Raw genomic sequence first — 22074 nt, 5'->3', positions numbered from 1 at the left:
TGACCATATGTTTATGGGTTTATCTCTGGGCTTTCTACCCTGTTCCATTGATCTATATTTCTGTTTTTGTGCCAGTTCCATACTGTCTTGATTACTGTAGATTTGTAGTATAGTCTGAAGTCAGGGAGCCTGATTCCTCCAGCTCCGTTTTTCTTTCTCAAGATTGCTTTGGCTATTTGGGGTCTTTTGTGTTTCCATACAAATTGTAAAATTTTTTGTTCTAGTTCTGTGAAAAATGCCATTGGTAGTTTGATAGGGATTGCATTGAATCTGTAGATTGCTTTGGGTAGTATAGTCATTTTCACAATGTTGATTCTTCCAAATCAAGAACATGGTATATCTCTCCATCTATTGGTATCATCTTTAATTTCTTTCATCAGTGTCTTATAGTTTTCTGCATACAGGTCTTTTGTCTCCTTATGTAGGTTTATTCCTAGGTATTTTATTCTTTTTGTTGCAGTGGTAAATGGGAGTGTTTCCTTAATTTCTCTTTCAGATTTTTCATCGTTAGTGTATAGGAATGCAAGAGATTTCTGTGCATTAATTTTGTATCCTGCTACTTTACCAAATACATTGATTAGCTCTGGTAGTTTTCTGGTAGCATCTTTAGGATTCTCTATGTATAATATCATGTCATCTGCAAACAGTGACAGTTTTACTTCTTCTTTTCCGATTTGGATTCCTTTTATTTCTTTTTCTTCTCTGATGACGTAGCCAAAACTTCCAAAACTATGTTGAATAATAGTGGTGAGAGTGGGCAACTTTTTCTTTTTCCTGGTCTTAGAGGAAATGGTTTCAGTTTTTCACCATTGAGAATGATGTTGGCTGTGAGTTTGTCATATATGGCTTTTATTATGTTGAGGAAGGTTCCCTCTATGCCCACTTTCTGGAGAGTTTTTATCATAAATCGATATTGAATTCTGTTGAAAGCTTTTTCTGCATCTATTGAGATGATCATATGGTTTTTATCCTTCAGTTTGTTAATATGGTGTATCACATTGATTGATTTGCATATATTGAAGAATCCTTGCATTCCAAGGGTAAACCCTACTTGGTCATGGCGTATGATCCTTTTAATGTGCTGTTGGATTCTGTTTGCTAGTATTTTGTTGAAGATTTTTGCATCTAAATTCATCAGTGGTATTGGCCTGTAATTTTCTTTTTTTGTAACATCTTTGTCTGGTTTTGGTATCAGGGTGATGGCAGCCTCATAGAATGAGTTTAGGAGTGTTCCTCCCTCTGCTATATTTTGCAAGAGTTTGAGAAGTATAGGTGTTAGCTCTTCTCTAAATGTTTGATAGAATTCGCCTGTGAAGCCATCTGGTCCTGGACTTTTGTTTGTTGGAAGATTTTTAATCACAGTTTCAATTTCAGTGCTTGTGATTGGTCTGTTTATATATTCTATTTATTCCTGGTTCAGTCTTGGAAGGTTGTGCTTTTCTAAGAATTTGTCCATTACTTTCAGGTTGTCCATTTTATTGGCATATAGTTGCTTGTATTAATAATCTCTCATGATCGTTTGTATTTCTGCAGTGTCAGTTGTTACTTCTCCTTTTTCATTCCTAATTCTGTTGATTTGAGTTTTCTCCCTTTTTTTCTTGATGAGTTGGCTAATGGTTTATCAATTTTGTTTATCTTCTCAAAGAACCAGCTTTTAGTTTTATTGATCTTTGCTATCGTTTCCTTCATTTCTTTTTCACTTATTTCTGATCTTATCTTTATGATTTCTCTCCTTCTGCTAACTTTGGGTTTTGTTTGTTCTTCTTTCTCTAATTGCTTTAGGTTTAAGGTTAGGTTGTTTACTTGTGATTTTTCTTGTTTCTTGAGGTAGGATTGTATTGCTATAATCTTTCCTCTTAGAACTGCTTTTGCTGCCTCCCAAAGGTTTTGGGTCATTGTGTTTCATTGTCATTTGTTTCTAGGTATTTTTTGATTTCCTCTTTTATTTCTTCAGTGATCTCTTTGTTATTTAGTAGCGTATTGTTTAACCTCCATGTGTTTGTATTTCTTACAGTTTTTTTTCCCTGTAATTGATATCTAGTCTCATAGCATTGTGGTTAAGAAAGATAGTTGGTATGATTTCAATTTTCATAAATTTACCAAGGCTTGATTTGTGACCCAAGATATGTTCTATCCTGGAGAGTGTTCCACGAGCACTTGAGAGGAAAGTGTATTCGGTTGTTTTTGGATGGAATGTCCTATAAATATCAATTAAGTCCATCTTGTTTAATGTGTCATTTAAAGCTTGTGTTTCCTTATTTATTTTCATTTTGGATGATCTGTCCATTGTTGAAATTGGGGTCTTAAAGTCCCTTACTAGTACTGTGTTACTGTCGATTTCCCCTTTTATGGCTGTTAGCATTTGCCTTATGTATTGAGGTGCTCTTATGTTGAGTGCACAAGTATTTTCAATTGTTATATCTTCTTCTTGGATTGATCCCTTGATCATTGTGTAGTGTCCTTCTTTGTCTCTTGTAATAGTCTTTATTTTAAAGTCTGTTTTGTCTGATGTGAGAATTGCTACCTCAGCTTTCTTTTGATTTCCATCTGCATGGAATATCTATTTTCATCCCCTCACTTTCATTCCGTATGTGTCCCTAGGTCTGAAGTAGGTTTCTTGTAGACAGCATATATATGGGTCTTGTTTTTGTATCCATTCAACCCGTCTATGTCTTTTGGTTGGAGCATTTAATCCATTTACATTTAAGGTAATTATCGATATGTATGTTCCTATTACCATTTTCTTAATTGTTTGGGGCTTGTTTTTTGTAGGTTTTTTCCTTCTCTTGTGTTTCCTGCCTAGAGAAGTACCTTTAGTATTTGTTGTAAAGCTGGTTTGGTGGTGCTGAATTCTCTTAACTTTTGCTTTTCTGTAAAGGTTTTAATTCCTCTGTCGAATCTGAATGAGATCCTTGTTGGGTAGAGTAATCTTTGTTGTTGGTTTTTCCCTTTCATCACTTTGGATATGTCCTGCCACTCCCTTTTAGCTTTCAGAGCTTCTGCTGAAAGATCTGTTAACCTTATGGGGATTCCCTTGTATATGTTGTTTTTTTAAGAACATAAGTGATTCCAATACACAGCCAGGTTTGGGAAATTCTATTCTCGAAATTAAAAAGCTCAGTCGCATATGTACACTGCTCTGAGAAGCTTACAATCTTTGTCAGTATTCTATGTTGATGTGTTCTAGTGGCTTCATAAAGCCTTTCACAACTTCACACATTGGGTTTTTCTTTCCTTTCTTCCTAAGGAACTTTATGGGTCTTGATACAATACTCACTCTACATATGACACAGTCATTGAACAGTAATAATTTGACAGGGACATAAGCAGATGCTGACTAGCCTTAATTATGTGACCTGACTAATCACCCTGGTTCTCCTTGATGCATAACGTCATCAATTTTCAATTATCTTCAAATGGATTGACCACAGTGAAAGCTTTGTCTCCATATGCTGGTGGATGCTTCCCTGATTCAGTTTGTTTATATTCAAGGAATAAAAACTTATGTTAAGATCAACTAAATAAAACTTTATTGGCCTAAAAATCACATAAATAATCCCCAAATAATTCACATTATTTTGAGCTTTTTTAAAATTTTGTATTATTGATGAAGTTCTTCTCTTCCCTCATATGTTTTAACAGTTATGTCTATAAACACTAAAATATATAAAACCAGGTATGTAACATAAATATTGTAATTATTTTAAATGATATGAACAACTTAGAGGAAATTTTTAAACACACGTAAGTTTTTTTCCTCTTCTAATAAAATAAGAGATTTAAAGTAAATTTATTATATTTGTGTTGAATACTCCTGTGATAGGTTAATCCTCATCTCTGACCCTAGAAAAATCCTTATAAAAACACTTTTCTTCTTCCATAGCTGCTTGTCATATGACAGTATAGGAAACACAAATAATCCTATTATGTCTATACATTAAAACTCACATTCTTTTTTAGTTATGTGATACATTTATTTGTAACTTTTAAAAAATATTTTATATCACTGTACATAACTTTGTAACAATTTTTTAATTTTTACTGATCACTTACTATGTATAACACTCTAGATTAAAAGCTTTAAATTAGTTGTAGAGAACAAATTGGAAAGATTAAAGTAATGCAATATACACTTTACTTTCAGTGAGTTTATAATATGGTGATAAATACAGACATGAACATAAATAATACATAGCAGTGAGTGGAAAAGGGAGAGAAAAGAAAGTAGAAGATGCAGCTTGAATATGAAATTGAACAACCTTACCTTACTAAAATCAAATATTATATACCCTTCTGAGGCATACTCAGTTGTAAGCAGTCTTGCTTTTTGTCAAGGAAATGAGATGCAGAGTCTGTTTTTAGTCCAGTCTCAGGTATCAGAGTTAAGTTAGGTGGGAGAGATGTCTCTGGGAGTTTGATCTAAAAACACAAGAGCAGCCCAAATAGAGGGATGACTGTAAATCCCTGAGACCATCTCTCTCTTCTCCTCATCTCTCTTCCCTCCCCTTTCATCCCCACACACAAATTGGTTGATAAAAGAAAACAGATATAAATGAGGACTACAATTATACACTGTTTTAATATCTCTTCTAATGAGGTTGCAAGCATCAGTTTAGACATCCTAGTCCTATATCTACCTGGTTTTTGTTTGTTTAGCTTGACTCCCTTCTCCCAAACTCATTGAAACTTCTTTTTTTCTTGAAGTGTTTGTAGTTTCATTCCACAAGCTGTGATAACAGGAATTCCTTTTGCTTTTTTAAATTTTGCTCTGTTTTAGTTGAATTGTGTTGTGAACTAAATTAAGATCTTTATAAAGGGCAATATAAATATGTAATAAAAGTTATAGCAAATGATTGCAGTACCTAAAGAAATGTGTACCCACATTTGAGTTTAGCTGACACATACAAACAGCAGTTGCTTTAAAACTTTTTAAAGCCATGTATTCATTGTGATTTTTAGCTCTTCTCAGTATTGTTGCTTATTTCTAGAAGTCCCTTAAAATAAGGAATGCTATCATGGCTTAAGCAATATTATTTTTTTAAGCAGAAATCATATGTCAAAATAAATCCAAACGGGTAAATCCTACCTTAATAATGAACATATGTTTCTTGTTCCCTGCTTGCTAAACCCAGATGTTAATTACTACATTTGTCAGTACATTGCTCTTTTCCTATTTGGAGCTGGCTGAGATTACGATGCAGGCAGGATAAATGTCATATGTGTATCATCAGTAAAACCAAGATTATTTTTCAGAGTCTGGTAAAATGCTGATGACATTTGAGAACCAGAATTATAAAAGATTCCTTAAAAGTTCACTATTTTTCATAGTGTCGTTCTTCCATGTAACTCCGTTACAAATACAGTGGGTTGAACTACATTAAAGACTGGACATTATGACAAGCTGCTTTATGAAAAAAGCAATAAAATACAATTACTGTTCAACTTTGATTTAAAACGCTTATGGGAATTCATTTTTAAATTCACATTTTTACGGCGCTTCATGGAGTTTGAGAGAGATTTAGCTTATTGTTTTAACTCACTGAAACTAAATCTTGCAGTCAGTTCTAGATGTTGGCTGGTCTGTTAATAAATGGGAATTCTTAATGTGTTATTTTAAAGAAAGAAAAAATTGATTTCAGTGTTATATTACATCATTTCTTATCTTTGCAAGGACTTTAACTCTCTGTAGTCTTTGAGAATAAGAATATGTTCATAGGATACTGGAAAAACACTTAGGTTTTGAGCAACTTTGAATTGATCAACTGTCTCAAAAATCAATGATTTTAAATTACCAATGTCTTAATAATATAATTGGTAAACAAAATATTAATGCGAGCTCTGAATTTAAACTATAAGCTGATGCAGATTTTGATTTAAAATTGCTCACTTGGCTTTCAAGTTTGCTCTTTATTGACTGAATTTCTAATTTAAGAACACATTATTAGACATTAAGAATCCTATATTAGTTAGATAAACATCTACTCTAGCAAAAAAATGTATAGGTATAACCTCATAGAGTGTTTAATATAACCTAATGTGTTTACATGGATCATTGATATCAAAGTCCAATAACTTCAGAGTCCTTAAGACAAATACCAACCATGTATTAATTTATTCACCAAATATATAATGTTTTACATAGGAGGGATGTTCCAAATATTTAACAACTGTTAGGGCACAGGAACTGATTAATCAGAATAAGTGCAGGCCACCAACCCACCTTTATGGCCATACAAGCTTGCATTGGTTGAATGTTTGCTGTGATGGATGGAGAAAACTGTAGTAAGAGCAGTGCAGAATGAGGGTTTTCAGGAGCTTGGATCAAAATATGTTAAGTTTCAGTTGCCTGTGAGACTTCTAAGTAGAGGTGTCAAGTGAAAATTTGAATGTCTTGAGTTGAGGGGAAAAGAGAGGCTGGAAATATAAATATTGGAGTTTCAACTAATAATTGGTTTTCATTGCCATGAGACTGGATGTTACTTAGGGTGAAAATGTAAATATAAAAGAGAAGAGGTCTGAAGACGAGACCATGCAGCACACCAATTTTAAAGTTTGAGAAGATGGAAGAGAATCAACAAAAGAGACTGAGAAAAAGCAATCTGTTGGAAACCAAAAGAATATGGTGCCTGGGAATTCCCTGGTGGTCCAGTGATTAGGACTCCACGCTTCACTGCAGGGGGCACAGGCTCAATCCCTGCTCGGGGAACTAAGATCCTGCATGCCATGTGGTGCAGCCAAATAAATAAATAAATAAATAAATGACTCGTGGAGGTAATTAATTAAAAAAAAAAAAAAAGAACGTGGTGCCTGAAATCCAAGATAAGAAATTATTTCAAAGAAGAAGGAATGACAAGCTGTTTCAAATGCTACTAATGGGTCAAAAATTGAGAATTGACCACTGGATTTAGCAGAATAGATGTCATTGGTGAATTTAACAAAAACAGTTTGGTGAGAGTGCTGGGAACAAAAACCGTATTAGAATGGGTTCAAAAGAGAATGTGAAGAGAGAAATTTGGGATAGAAAGTGGAAAACAATCCTTGCAGAATCTTTACTAAAGATGAATAGGAAAAAAACAGTGTGCAGGGAAATGTAAGAATTTTGTTTACTGAAATGAATTATAGCATATGTGTATGCTGGTAGGAAAATCCACTGAAGAAGCAAAAATTGGTGATGCAGTTAGCCAGATACCGGAGCGATGACCTTGACTAGAGGAGGGCATGCGATCTAGTGCCCAAATCAGTCTCAAATTAAAGCACAGGCAGTCCACCTATGTAGTGGACGAAATGGCAGAGGTAAGGTAAGATGATAGATATTGGGCACTTATAGAAATTCTTTTCTGCTTCTGTTTTTTCTGTAAACAAGAAGACAGCCATAGGAGTTCCTGGTGACCTAGTGGTTAAGATTCCCTTCCATTGCCATGGTCTGGGTTCAACCCCTGGTTAGGTAACTGAGATCCCTCAAGCCCGTACAGTGCAGCCAATAAACAAAAGACAGCCTTGAGCAGATTGAAAGAAGGGAAAATCATGTTGGCATTTTGAGGAGTGAGGCTACGGTATTAAATAGTCCTATATAGGTGAATGGAAGAATAAATGGGGTAGTGATGTGAAAAATTGCCAGAAAATTGAGCACCAACTTGTGGGTAGTGGGCATGAGGTGAAAGTAAGATCGGTAAGCACGGTTGAGTGCTTTTCTCCAGCAACATTCAGCACACCTGTTACAGTTGCAGAGTTGGCAGAGAGGAACCAGAGTTGTTTTGCTTTCGTTTTTGTTTTTTGCCAAGTGAATAATAAAATAACGGGAGAAAGGGTCAAAGGAGTTAAAAGGAGTATACGAGAGAGTTATTATAAGTATTGACCGTGAGATCCATATTGGCCAAGGAGGGATATGAGAATAATGAGAGGAGTTAGGGTCAGTGAAAATGTCAACAGATTGTTCGAGTTATATAACTAGAGGAAGAGAGCTGAAAAGTAGGGAGCGGGTGGCTGTAGACTCAGAAGCTAGAAATCAAGACAATGGAAGAACTTCAGTCACCGATCCAGATAAGATCAAGAGAACAGGAGTGAGTGATGGAGTAAGATGCAAAACAAGATTATTGGATGAGATGAGTTAAAAACAAAGAATCTACCATAAAGAAGGATGCTTTGTGTCAATGTTAAAATAAGTGTGAATTATGACAAGTATTATTGCAGAAAATGACAATGTTCCAGGGTTTAAAATGTTGTAGGAGTGAAGGTCAGTGACCTAGAGATCAGTAGACAAGTGCAACAACAAGAGGGAGAGGGCTGTATAGTCAGTAGACATGGATATTCAAAGCAGGGCATTTTTATACGGAAAGAAAGTGTGGAGATTGGAAGATCAAGGAGATGCAAGGAGGCTACCTACCCCATCCTCAGGACCAGGGTTATAAAGGGAATGTGAGACGGCACTACTACCATTTCAGGAACTTAAAAGGAAAGCAGAAGGGACTGTTCAGAGAATATAATATGTTGAGCTTATAAGGAGCTTTGCTGATGACATTCTCCAAGGCTGACTGCTGTTTTTTCTTTCCTCCACAATGCTGCACTGTCAGCTTTCTAAGAAATATCTGATCACGATGTTTTTCTGTTTAAAATTCATCAATAGGTCCCAGTACATTTAAGCTTGTGCAGAAGACCAGCATGCTCTAGGACTCCTACAAAACTCTCTCTAGGCACATCTCCCACCTATCCCCATATATATCCTTCACGTCTATAGGTCATAGGCAGTGGTAACACAGGTGGGCGTGGGCTTACTGATTACACTCTACATTCTTTTTTTTATACTAATCACAATCAGTCAACCACTTATGCTATCTGGCATTCAGTTTTCTCATTTCTAGAATGAAGTAGTTAAATTCAGAGCTTTTCCTCCAGAAAACTATTAACATTTGAAGAATTAAACAGAAAAGCAACATTCTTTTTTTTAAATATTTACTTATTTGGCTGCACCAGGTCTTAGTTGCAGCATGTAGGATCTAGTTCCCTGACCAGGGATCGAGCCCAGGCCTCCTGCATTGGGAGCACAAGCCACTGGACCACCAGGGAAGTCCCCAGAAAAACAACATTCTTAATAATGGGAGAATATTGTAGGTATTTCAGAATATTTAAGATAAGTGGCCTTGCTCATTAATTGCCAATTGTACCCTCCAGTCACTGAGACAACCAAAAGTGTGCCCATACATCTTTAAGCATCTCAAATTGTCAGATAGGTAGATAAAATGCAGGCTGCCCAGTTAACTTTGAATTTGAGATAAACAAATAAATTTTTTTAGTGTAAGTATATTGCAAATATTGCATGGGCATCATCTATTTTTATTTGTTATATCTGGCAGCTCTACATATGGAAAGCCCTGCAGACTAGGATTATATCTGTAGTCAATGTAAAAATGGCACCCCTAGAGTTGCTCAGTATACAACCTACACAACTAAATGTAGTCACACTGCTTGGTGGTCAGTACAAACCCAACTGAAAACACAGGTTCAGGTTATCAGTGAAAGCAACTGTAGCACTAACATTTCTATAATTCTTCAAACTATCCAATAGTGCAATGTGCTAAAAAGCTGTGGGATACATGTATATAAGTAAAACCAAATCTGAGGAAAAAATTTAATTGATTATTTTGAAATCAAGCAATACTACTTTTTCTATCTTCTTAATCATTTTTATTGATTTCTTCCTTCCATTGACACTGGATCATGCTTCTCCTCAAGAGTGAAAACAATATTGCTACAATAAGAAATTAGTATTCAGCATGTCACCCACACCTGGAATTACAAATGTAGGTTTCAAGGATATGACAGTGTAAATACAAGGGAATAATTAGCTATTGGTGACATTTCAGACACTAATTGGGAAGATATTCTGCCTACTCTTGAAGTTTAATAACCATTAGGAGGTGAGGTCAAAATGTTGCCAGAGAATAATAATTGACTGGTTGTCAAAAGCCAAAGAAGGTCAGATTTCCTTCAACAAATTCTGAAATTTGATTTCAGACTTTCAAACTAAAAAACCTGATTTGGTCAGCTTCCTGAAGATGGATATATTTCTCGAGGATAGATTATTATACAAGTTAACAAGAGATCAATATGTAGAGATAAAAATTGCTAATTAACTAGTTTACAATGATGCATAAAACTGCTAGATAGATAAAAATATTTGCATTAGAAGACCAATGTATTCTATATCTGAAGACAGATCTCAGTTTCTGTTAATAAATAGTTATTGAGTAAAAATACTATATTAAGTATGAGTGAATAAATGATCTCTGCTCTTGATATCTCACTGACTAGGCTAAAAGAGTAGAGAAGAGAGAATGTGATAAAATTTGGGCAAATGGGTGGATAGAGGTGGAAAGGATGGAGAAAGGAGCATGTAGAAAAACAGAGAGATAAGAGAGCATGACACACTTGAGGAAATATAATTCAGTATAGTTAATATACTAGAAGAGAAATGGTGAGAGATGAAGATAGGGAAATGAGCAAGATCCCATTCAAGAAAGGTCTTACAAGCCTTGTTAAGCAGTTGATCTTTTTGCTTAAGAGCAATGGGGAGTCACTTCTGGGTTTTAAGCAGTAAATGATTAGATTTTTATTTTGAAAGATCAGTTTGGCAATTGTGTGACGAATAGACTGGAAGAAAGGGTAGCAAGATAAGAGTCGGGAACACTTGCTGTAACTTAGGTGAGAAGTGATGATACTAGAACAAGGAAGACGACAGTATACCTGGAAGGAAGAAATGGATAAGTGAGATATTTAGGAGGTGAAATTAATAAGACTTATCATTTAACTTTTTGTGTGGGGTAGGGAGAATGGAGAGTCCAAAATGATATACCTTATTTTGAGCCTGGATACAGGAAGAAGTAGCAAATCGAGGGGAAAGAAAATGCATGTAGTTGTGTAGTTTGGGGGTTTTAATTATCTTTAGGTCAAAGAAGCCAATAAAAAGACATTTTGATGTAGAGGGCTGAGACTCAAGACATAGATCTGAGATAAATGTCTAGATTTGTGCATCATTATAGAAGCCACCAAAAGGGATAACATCACATGGAAAGAACGTGTTAGAGTAATGAGAGAGATGGGCCTAGAAGTGAGGGATGCTAGAACTTAAGTTATAAGCAAAAGGAAAAGGAGCCTGAAAAAAGTCTAAGAAGAGATGGCAGGACAAATGGAAGAAAAACTGGGAGAACTTACTATCAAGAAAGCAAGTGAAAGAGAATTTTTCACTAAAAATGGAGTAGCTATATAAGGGCCAAGAAAATCTCCATTGGATTTAGGGGAAAAAATGACCTTAAAGAAGAGAAATGACGGTAAGAGCATTTTCAGAGGACGATTAATGACAGAAACCTGAGTGTGATAGATCATAAAGTGGGTGGAAGTTGAAGAAGAGGAACCAGTGTGAGTGCTGACAACTCTTCCCATAAGTTTGTGTCAAAGAGGAGATAAATAATAGGACTCGAAAGGAGCACTAGTGACAAGACATTATTTTTGTGTGAGTGTACTTTGTGTGGTTTGACTCATCTGTTTGTTAGTTGTTAAAATGGAGAGAGTTGGCCATACTTGATATTGGAGGGAGGGAGGGAGGGAGGAAGGAAGGAAGGAAGAAAGGAAGGAAGAAAAAGAAGGAAGGGAGGGAGAAAGAAGGAAGGAAGGAAGGAAAGAAAGAGAAAGAGGGAGGGAGGAAGGGAGGAAGAAAAAGACACTAAAGTATAGATTGGGATATTCTACAAGGTTCTTGAGGAGGAAGGAATAGAATCTAGGACACAGAAAGACGTGATCAGCATTGGATGATGTCTTAGTTTGCTAGGGCTGCCATAGCAAAGTACCACAAACTGGGTGATGTAAACAACAGAAATGCATTGTCTCACAGTTCTGGAAGCTGGAAGTCTGAAATCAAGGTGTCAACAGGGTTGGTTCCTTCTGACTGCTCTGAGGAAGAGTCTATTTCAGGCCTCTGTCCATGGCTTACAGATGGTAGATGGCCATCTCTTCCCTATGTCTCTTCACATCATCTTTGCTACATGAATGTGTCTAAATTTTCCCTTTTTATATTGGATTAGAGCTCCACCCTCCACCAGTATGACCTCATCCTAACTTAACTAATTACATCTGCGATTACCCTATTTCCAAATAAGATCACATTCTGAGCTACTGTGGGTTAGCACTTCAACATATAAATTTTCGGGGGGTAGAATTCAACTTATAATAGATGAGAAGAGAGACACTTCTTCCCGTGTAGCAGGAAAAAAAGAGAAAAAGTGGCTTTGTGCAGCTGTAAAGTTTGTAGCAGGAAATATAGGAGTTTCCATCTGCCTTTTATTTTCTCTAGAGTGGAGATAAAACCATCAGCAAAGAAGGAGTCAGAGTTGGAAGTTTAAGTTTCTTGAAGAGGTTTTAAAGAGCCATTGCACAGAATGAAGGCTAACTGGGTAGAATGTCAGGCAGCTTTGCAGGTACTATGGCATCAGCTTATGATAGTCAAAAGAAATAATCAATTATTTAGTGTTGCCCTTCAGATAATAATATAGGAAGGGCTGCTTTGGTCATATAATGGCTTAAAACAAAATGTGTGTCAGTGTCACTAAGGAAAAGTTATTCTGATTCACCAGTTAGCCCATTTATTTGGAGCCCACGTTAAATGTCAGTTTGTTTGTGACAATCTCAGTTTAAAAGAGAAGCACACTCACTTCTTTGTTCTAAAATTAAACAGAACTAGAATTTCTATTAAAGCATTCAATACAACCTGTTTCCTCCACTAGATTGTGTTCTAAAGAGAGGGGTCACCTTTTGCATCTTTCTGTTTCTAAATATCCCCTAACATTCCTCTATGGCATTGGTGTAGCCGGTAATTAGTGAGCATTTCTAGAATTGAACCTTGAGGAGTAATGGGTTTTCACTGAGTACCTGTGTCCTACTGAGGGTAATTTTTCTTCAAAAGCTTTGTCCAATGGTACACATTTTCTAGAAAAAGGTGTGAGATTCATGCATAATTGTAAAGTTCAAGAATGTAAACATTATGGTGAGCTCTAAAAGCAGAGCACACCTGAGCCTCTTAAAGAAATATAAAATAACCAGATATCTAATCTCATGAAAGTTAAGTTTAACTTGGGGTAAAATTATAGCATTAACTTAATAAACTTCCCAGTATGTATTTTTCTATTTATGGAATCTGTAAATATAGATATATCTATAAATAAAACAGGTATCTATAAACATTATATATTAGGGTCAATGTTTTTAAATACTAGGGAACAGGAACAATAAATAAATGTAAGATATGAAAAAATATTTTATTTTGCCTTATTTTTCAGAGTGATTGTGTACTTAGTTTTTTCCTCTCTGAGCCTGTGGAACAAACAATGGAAGAATCATCTCCTGTGGACCTAGGCAAGTAATTTTATCATTATTTCTATGTACAATTATTGTTTCAATATAATTGTACAAAAAATCATAACTATAATTTTTTATTTTTCAAATTAAAATCTCTTTTTAAGAATAAGGCCTTAAGAGTCTTTTCTAACCACTTCAAAAGCTTTTTAACTCCTCAGAATATGTCTGTCAAGTTAAATTAAACCCGGATATATTTGTCCAATTATAATAACTACATGGTATCACACTATTAACTCATTTCAATTAATTGTGCATTGAGATGGAATTGCATTTCAGAGGCAGAAGTCCTGTTTTCCCCTGCAGGTAAGTCTTACAGTTTACTCAACATATTTGGAAGCAACAAAAATAAATATTAGGCAATAATAATGATCATGAGTTATCTGGCAGTGTCACTCTTATCTTTTAAAGCTCAATAATTATTCCACCTCCCTCATGAAGTCTTCTTTTATTACCAGGATCCCAAACTAGACCAGCACAATTATCCACCCTATTCTCTGCCAAATGTATGTTAATTCTAATTAATTTTTCTATCATCTCTCCTAGATTGGCAGAGACTCTTTTTGAATGTCCTATCAATCTTTTTTTTTTTTTTTGACAGTTTAAAATATTATTTACTTTTTTGAGAGGCCTAGGTTTAATTCCATGCTTGGGGATGGGTCTTTACCCATTTGTTCATCTCCATTTTTGCTTAAGTTATCTCTAGTTTTCTCTTATGTGAAGCCAAGAGCATCTCAGCCGTTAAAATATTAGAATGTCCTATCAATCTTAAGCATTCGTAATATAATTCCATTGCCAGTGGCCATCTAATACTGATATTGGTTTTTATCTCACATAAAATTTGCAAACCCATAATTTGCTAGGGCTCACCCCCTTTCCTTTGCAACTCCCAGTCTGAGTTTTATCCACGTCCACCTTCCGATTCTCTGCCTTTAAGATTAGGCCCATCTGCTCATTACCTCTGCCTGTATCTGACATCCTAGATATTTAACCCTCAGGTGTACAGTTCTGTACAGCCAGGTCAGGTCTTATAGTGTGATTGTTTATTGTTACATATTTATTTTTGTGTCTGCCTTGTTTCTCCTGTTAGACTGAGAGTAACTTTAAATCAAGGACTCACTTCCCTACTATGCATTGCTCTATACTAATAAATCCTAATTTAATATATGAGAATTGTACCACTTTTATTCCCCCCATTTTACTCGTGTAACGTTACTCTCTAAGTTGCTTTATATAGCCAAACCATAAACAATATGGTAAGGTAATTTCTTACATTTTATAGCATGTATCTAAAGAAGAATGATGCCCACAATATAAAATATTTTTATTGTCATAATTTACAAGTTATACAACAAATATCTTTTTTTAAAAAATAGTATTTGCTGGGGAGATTTTTATAATCAATATTTATAAACTTGCCTTAAACAGATTTAAAAAACCAATAATAATAAAGTTGCCAATTTCTAGAGGTGTCAAACTTTAAGAAAAAGCTACTAGATTGCCCTCTATTTTGTCATTAAATGCCTTAAAGAAAATTCTTTCTCTGTGTTTCAAAAAGTAAACTGTAGATCACTATCAAGTTTTTAAATTTGGTGATTATTATAAGGTGTTTTAAAATACATACACACAAAAAATTTAGGATTCTTATTGTAAAAACTAAAATGGTTGCTTGAGAATTCTTTTTTGTCTGGTTTGCTTATATCTTACTACATCATACAATACTCAGGATTTGTTTCGTCAGTGGTAATGAGCAAAAGATTTGATTCTCAATATTTTAAAATACAGGCTGCCTATGAAATACAGCTTGTTATCTTAAAACAACAGAACACACCTCCTAAATCATTCTAACACACCTTCTAAATCATTCTAACGCACCTTCTAAATCATTCTAACACACCTTCTAAATCATTACAACAAACAAGGATTAGCAGGAAGTTATTCCTTCTTGTATTCTTTAAATTATTTCCTTTCATACTTATGAATTCTTTTTTTTTTTTTTTTTATAGTTTTTAATACTTTATTTATTTTATTTATTTATTTATTTATGACTGTGTTGGGTCTCTTAGTTTTCGTGTGTGGGCTTTCTCTAGTTGCGGCAAGTGGGGGCCACTCTTCATCGCGGTGCGGGGGCCGCTCTTCATCGCGGTGCGCGGGCCTTTTCACTATCGCGGCCCCTCCCGTTGCGGGGCACAGGCTCCAGACGCGCAGGCTCAGTAGTTGTGGCTCACGGGCCCCGTTGCTCCGCGGCATGTGGGATCCTCCCAGACCAGGGCTCGAACCCGTGTCCCCTGCACCGGCAGGCAGACTCTCAGCCACTGCGCCACCAGGGAAGCCCCATACTTATGAATTCTTAATGTTAATACTTTTGTCACAGAATATCAGTTGATTCTAAACAAGAAGCACAATATTATTTTAAGTATAATTCTTGTCAACTAGTTGAAACTTTGAGCTTATGTTGTTAAATGATTAGAGGATAAAATTATTCAAGTGTATTAAAATAATGGTTTAAATAGGATGACCTTAAGCAAAAATCCCAGACTTTACCATTTTACTACCGCAACTAATGAATTGAGAGTGGATTCTGGACACCTATGTATCTAGGCACATGACTTATAAAGATCATATTAGAAATCATTTGTAGTCCTGCATCTGGGAGATACTCATATTCCTTTGCCTTTACTCACTAACTAAATGTGCCTCGGTAGAACAACAGAAGAATTTATCTTTTTCAAGTGCCAGCCAATCACTTCTCTCCTCTACTTAACACTTTTCCTTGGCTTCTCATTGCCTTTAGGCAGGGGCAACATCATGGGCTTGTAACCTATGCAGTCACACAAAGCACAGTGCTTAGAACAATTCTGCTGTCACTATACTGAAATTCTTAATAATTTCTGTAAAAAGGGCTCTGAATTTTCATTTTGCATTTTTATTTCACTGAGCCCCACAAATTATGTAGCTGGCCCAGCTCTTTGGAAAAAGACCAAAATCCTCCTGATGCATCTCAGCAGAATCTGGCACCCACCAATTTCCCTTTCCAGTCTATCAGGTCCTTCCGCATCTTGATTCCTGTCTTTTCCCAATTCTTCAACTAGGACAAGATCCTCAGTACCTCACAGATTCAACTTTCTCTGCCTTAGATCACTTGACTCCTATTCCACCTTCCCCATCATTTTATTTTTTTAATAAGGAAGTTTTTGCTATTTGTCACATATTTATTTATTTATTTATTTATTTAAATTTATTTATTTATTTATATTTTGGCTGCGTTGGGTCTTCGTTGCTGTGCATGGACTTTCTCTAGTTGCAGCAAGCAGGAGCTACTCTTCGTTGTAGTGCACAGGCTTCTCATTGCGGTGGCTTCTCTTGTCGCAGAGCAGGGGCTCTAAGCGCACGAACTTCAGTAGCTGTGGCTCGCGGGCTCTAGAGCGCAGGTTCAGTAGTTGTGGCACACAGGCTTAGTTGCTCCCCAGCATGTGGGCTCTTCCAGGACCAGGGCTCAAACCCGTGTCCCCTGCACTGGCAGGCAGATTCTTAAGCACTGCGCCACCAGGGAAGTCCTCCCCATCATTTTAACATCTTTATTGGAGTATAATTGCTTTAAAATGGTGTGTTAGTTTCTGTTGTATAACAAAGTGAATCAGCTATAGGTGTACATATATCCCCATACCTCCTCCCTCTTGTGTCTCCCACCCACCCTCCCTATCCCACCCCTCTAGGTAGACACAAAGCAACAGGCTGATCTCCTTGTGCTATGTGGCTGCTTCCCACGAGCTATCTGTTTAATATTTGATAGTGTATATATGTCCATGCCACTGTTTCATTTCATCCCAGCTTACCCTTCCCCCTCCCTGTGTCCTCAAGTCCATTCTCTACATCTGCGTCTTTATTCTTGTCCTGCCCCTAGGTTCTTCAGAACCATTTTTGGTTTTTTTTTTTAGATTCCATATATATGTGTTAGCATATGGTATTTGTTTTTCTCTTTCTGACTTACTTCACTCTGTATGCCAGTCTCTAGGTCCATCCACCTCATTACAAATAACTCAATTTCATTTCTTTTTGTGGCTGAGTAATATTCCATTTTATATATGTGCCACATCTTCTTTACCCATTCATCTGTTGGTGGACACTTAGGTTGCTTCCATGTCCTGGCTATTGTAAATAGGGCTGCAATGAACATTGTGGTACATGACTCTTTTTGAATTATGGTTTTCTCATGGTATATGCCCAGTAGTGGGTTTGCTGGGTTATATGGTAGTTCTATTTTTAGTTTTATAAGGAACCTGCAAACTGTTCTCCATAGGGGCTGTATCAATTTACATTCCCACCAACAGTGCAAGAGGGTTCCCTTTTCTCCACACCCTCTCCAGCATTTATTGTTTGTAGATTTTTTGATGATGGTCATTCTGACTGGTGTGAGGTGATACCTCATTGTAGTTTTGATTTACATTTCTCTAATGATTAGTGATGTTGAACATCCTTTCATGTGTTTGTTGGCAATATGTATATCTTCTTTGGAGAAATGTCTCTTTAGGTCTTCTGCCCATTTTTGGATTGGGTTGTTTGTTTTTTTGATATTGAGCTGCATGAGCTGCTTATATATTTTGGAGATTAATCCTTTGTCAGTTGCTTCATTCCCAAATATTTTCTCCCATTCTGAGGGTTGTCTTTTCATCTTGTTTATGGGTTCCTTTGCTGTACAAAAGCTTTTAAGTTTCATTAAGTCCCATTTGTTTATTTTTGTTTTTATTTCCATTTCTCTAGGAGGTGGATCAGAAAGGATCTTGTTGTGATTTATGTCATAGAGTGTTCTGCCTATGTTTTCCTCTAAGAGTTTGATAGTGTCTGGCCTTACATTTAGCTCTTTAATCCATTTTCAATTTATTTTTGTGTATGGTGTTAGGGAGTGTTTTAATTTCATTCTTTTACATGTAGCTGTCCAGTTTTCCCAGCACCACTTATTGAAGAGGCTGTCTTTTCTGCATTGTATATTCTTGCCTCCTTTATCAAAGATAAGGTGACCATATGTGTGTGGGTTTATCTCTGGGCTTTGTATCCTGTTCCATTGATCTATATTTCTGGTTTTTGTGCCAGTACCATATTGTCTTGATTAGTGTAGCTTTGTAGTATAGTCTGAAGTCAGGGACCCTGATTCCTCCAGCTCCATTTTTCTTTCTCAAGATTGCTTTGCCTATTCAGGGTCTTTTGTGTTTCCACACAAATTGTGAAATTTTTCATTCTAGTTCTGTGACAAATGCCATTGATAATTTGATAGGGATTGCACTGAATCTGTAGATTGCTTTGGGTAGTATAGTCATTTTCACAATGTTGATTCTTCCAATCCAAGAACATCCCCATCATTTTTTGCATCCTTCAGATCTCATCTCAATTGTCTTTGCTATATAGTCCTATAATGTTTTTTCCTCAAAATATGTATTGCAATGATAACTATGTTGTGTGTTTCTTTGTAGGCTAAAAATCCATGAACACATAATCCATGTCTTTATGGCTCAACATTGTAACCCCAGTGCATAGCAGTGCCTGGCCTTCTCTAAGTGCTCATAAAGAATTACTGAGCAAATAACTGATGATAGAAAGAACAATAATGTGAGATATGTTAATATTCTCTGTCAAGGTAGCTTGCCATTTTTATAAAAAGGACAAGAGAGAAGAAATCAAAACCCAAATTTATGCTATTTCACTCACCATTTTATGGTGAAAAGCCCTGGCACAAGGAATTCAGTGCTTCCCAACCACTATAATTCTCTTGAAGTATCACCTGGAAAAAAAATCTATAAGTTACTGCATTAAATATTACAGACACTACACCCAACCAGGGCACTAACCAGAAAGTTGATAGATTTTATCTTGTATATTCTTTAATGACAGACTGTTTAAACTCTCCACAAATTAATATTGCCCTCATTCCAAACAATACCTCCAGAAAAATAAAAATTACCCACCAGTACACAACTCTGACACACAGAAGACTGATTTTTGTCAAGATATAGAAACAATGTCATAGGTAATGGAGTAGAACATGATCAAAGACAACAGTTGCCAGCGTTAAGAGGATGAATTAATGAGCTTGTTTAGACTCCATTGATAATTACAAATGATGGCAAACAGGAGTTTTCAATCATTACCTCACATCACTACCTCTCCTTTGAGATGTTAACTTAAAAGGGAGCTTGAAGCCATGCAGTCTCCATGGCAGGGTCTCTCTGGTTAATGTTCTAGCTACTTGCTGTGGCAAAGCCCAGACCAATTATCTGTAGGTTGAAGTATCTTATCCAGGTTTTCAATTTAAATTTTAATGATATGGAAGGACAAGAGGTGAAGGGTTAGGACTACTTGGAAATAAATGCTTGTATTAAGTTGTTTTTCAAATTTTCAACTGAAAGCTTTAAAATATGCATTTTGCTATACTATATCATATACTTTCATGTTTTTAATTAGAAGATTATTTTAGATTTTTACTTGTGGCTGATCTGAGAAGGAAAAGATGGAAAAAAGATGAGAGTTAGAGGACTTTCTCTAATTACCCCATGTCTAATAGCTGGTGTCAAAAGAAATCACTTAAAATCTAACAAATCAAGCAATAAAAAAACTTAGCATATGTAATATTAGTGTTAGAGAAACACTGAGAAAGATCACAACATTGAATATATCAATAATTGGGTGGTAGATCAAAGTAGATGAGAAAGATTATGCACACTAATTTTATCTTTGTTTCTATTAGGAAATAAATATTGTGAAAAGAATATTAAATAAAAGTAACCACTAGAACAAAAATTAAAACTTCCCTAAGTATCATAAGTACATAAAAATAAAAACAAATTACTTTGTGAAAGACTTTCTTTAAAAACAAAAATGTTCTATTTCTTTAATAACTTAAAACAATAAGAACAAAGAGAAAACATATCTATTATATCAATAAGTATAAATAGGCTTAACTCATCTATTAAGAATATTCCAATTGGAGTGAAAGTGAAAAGCGTAACTCTAATGTAAAAACACACTTAAAAGAAATCACTTTAAAGTGATCTTAAAAGATTGAAAATTAAAATAAAGGCATAGGTATATTAGGCAATGCAAGGACATGGAAACCAGAAGCCACAGTCATATATAAAAAAGGCAGAATTTAGTCCAAGAAGCCTTGAATTAAACAGGAATGGAACTTAACTATAACAAGTACAATTCTCAATAAAGATATAAGCAGTTAGGACAACATATCAAATATGACAGCAACATGTATAAAACAGAAATTATGGAACATACAAGGAGAAACACACAAAAACAAACTAGTAATAGGATATTCTAATTTGCTTCCCTTGGTTTATGAAAGACTGAGTAGAAAAACATAAGTGACACATAGAAAACCTAAATAGTAAAATTAATAAGGCAAATTTTGTTAATTTGTGTCAAACTCTTTATCCTAAAAATAGAGAATATATCTTCTTTTTAAGTGCCCATGGAACATTCATGAAAAGAGGTTAGATATTAGGTCATAAAGGAAATTTCAATATCTCCTCAAAAGTAGAAATAGTATGACATATTCTCTAATCATGAGACAATACAGTGAGAAATCAATGGAAAAATTCAGAAAGCTAAATGATACTTAAATTTGGAGACATAAAAAATTAAGCTCTCTTGAACATCTCTTGGGTCAAAAGGACTTATAAATCAAAATTGCAAAATTTCCAAAGAAGGGCAGTAATGAAATACTACATCTCAGAAACCATGAGAGAAAGATAAAGCAATGCTCAGAGGGAAATTGGAACAAGAGGCACAAAACAAACTAAAGGACGGCAATAAGAAAAACATGGACAAAGATAAAAGTAGATTTATGATTTAGAACACAGAAAAGAGTAGATTAAATAAATCTGGAAGTTAAAAGTAAACAATAAAATAAATAAGCCACTAGCTAATCTAATCAAAAGAATGGAGGCAAATGCAAATAGACAAAATACAAAAGGAGAAGCAAGAAGTAACCATAGAAAGAGATGAAATTGAAGAGTAGTACCAGACTCTGTTCAACTTTACAAAAATAAATTTGTAAATGTCTGAAATAGGCAGTGTTCTAGGAAAACCCAATTTACCCCAGAAAAGATCAAATTAGATAGAATAAATAGAAAAAGTTTCAAAAAAGCAACCTTTAAAACAGTACCAAGTTCCGATGATTTCCAGAGGGACTATGCCAAACTTTTAAAAAGCAGATAATTCCACTGTTAGTTAAACAATTCCAGAACAGAGAAAAGTTAGGAAAATTTTCTGTATTAATTTTATGAAGCAAATAAAGTACTTATGCCAGTAGCTTCAAGGATTACAAGGATTGCAAAAAAAAAAAAAAAAAAAAAGGAATCACAGGTTAACCTCACTTCTGAATATAATGGAAAATTCTAAATAAAATATTAGCCAAAATAATCCATCAGCACACTAAAGGAATATAATTCACCATGACCATAAATGCCAGAACATTTCAATGCTGGTAATGCACATAGTATATAATACACATTATCATATTAATAGATTTAAGGAGAAAATAGCATGGTCATCATTACAGACACTGAAAAGGTTTTTGATAAATTTCAATAAACTTTCCTGATAAAACACTCAAATAAAAATAAATGGGTAATGCCTTAACAGGAGAAAATGTATCTATCTTGGCTATCC

The 22074-nt window shown here is 35.2% G+C and overlaps 1 protein-coding gene across 1 annotated transcript in view; it reads left to right on the top strand.

Annotated features, from left to right (window-relative positions):
- The window catches only part of PIK3C2G (phosphatidylinositol-4-phosphate 3-kinase catalytic subunit type 2 gamma), a 361656-nt gene that overhangs the window by 288476 nt on the left and 51106 nt on the right, over window positions 1-22074 (top strand). Inside the window, exon 29 of the mRNA XM_007194812.2 lies at window positions 13326-13401. Coding sequence (XP_007194874.2) covers window positions 13326-13401 — 76 coding nt within the window. The remainder of the gene's footprint in view (window positions 1-13325; window positions 13402-22074) is intronic.

This window comes from Balaenoptera acutorostrata, chromosome 11, assembly GCF_949987535.1.
Source record: "Balaenoptera acutorostrata chromosome 11, mBalAcu1.1, whole genome shotgun sequence".
Taxonomy (NCBI): domain Eukaryota; kingdom Metazoa; phylum Chordata; class Mammalia; order Artiodactyla; family Balaenopteridae; genus Balaenoptera; species Balaenoptera acutorostrata.
This window is presented reverse-complemented; position numbering and strand designations above follow the sequence as displayed.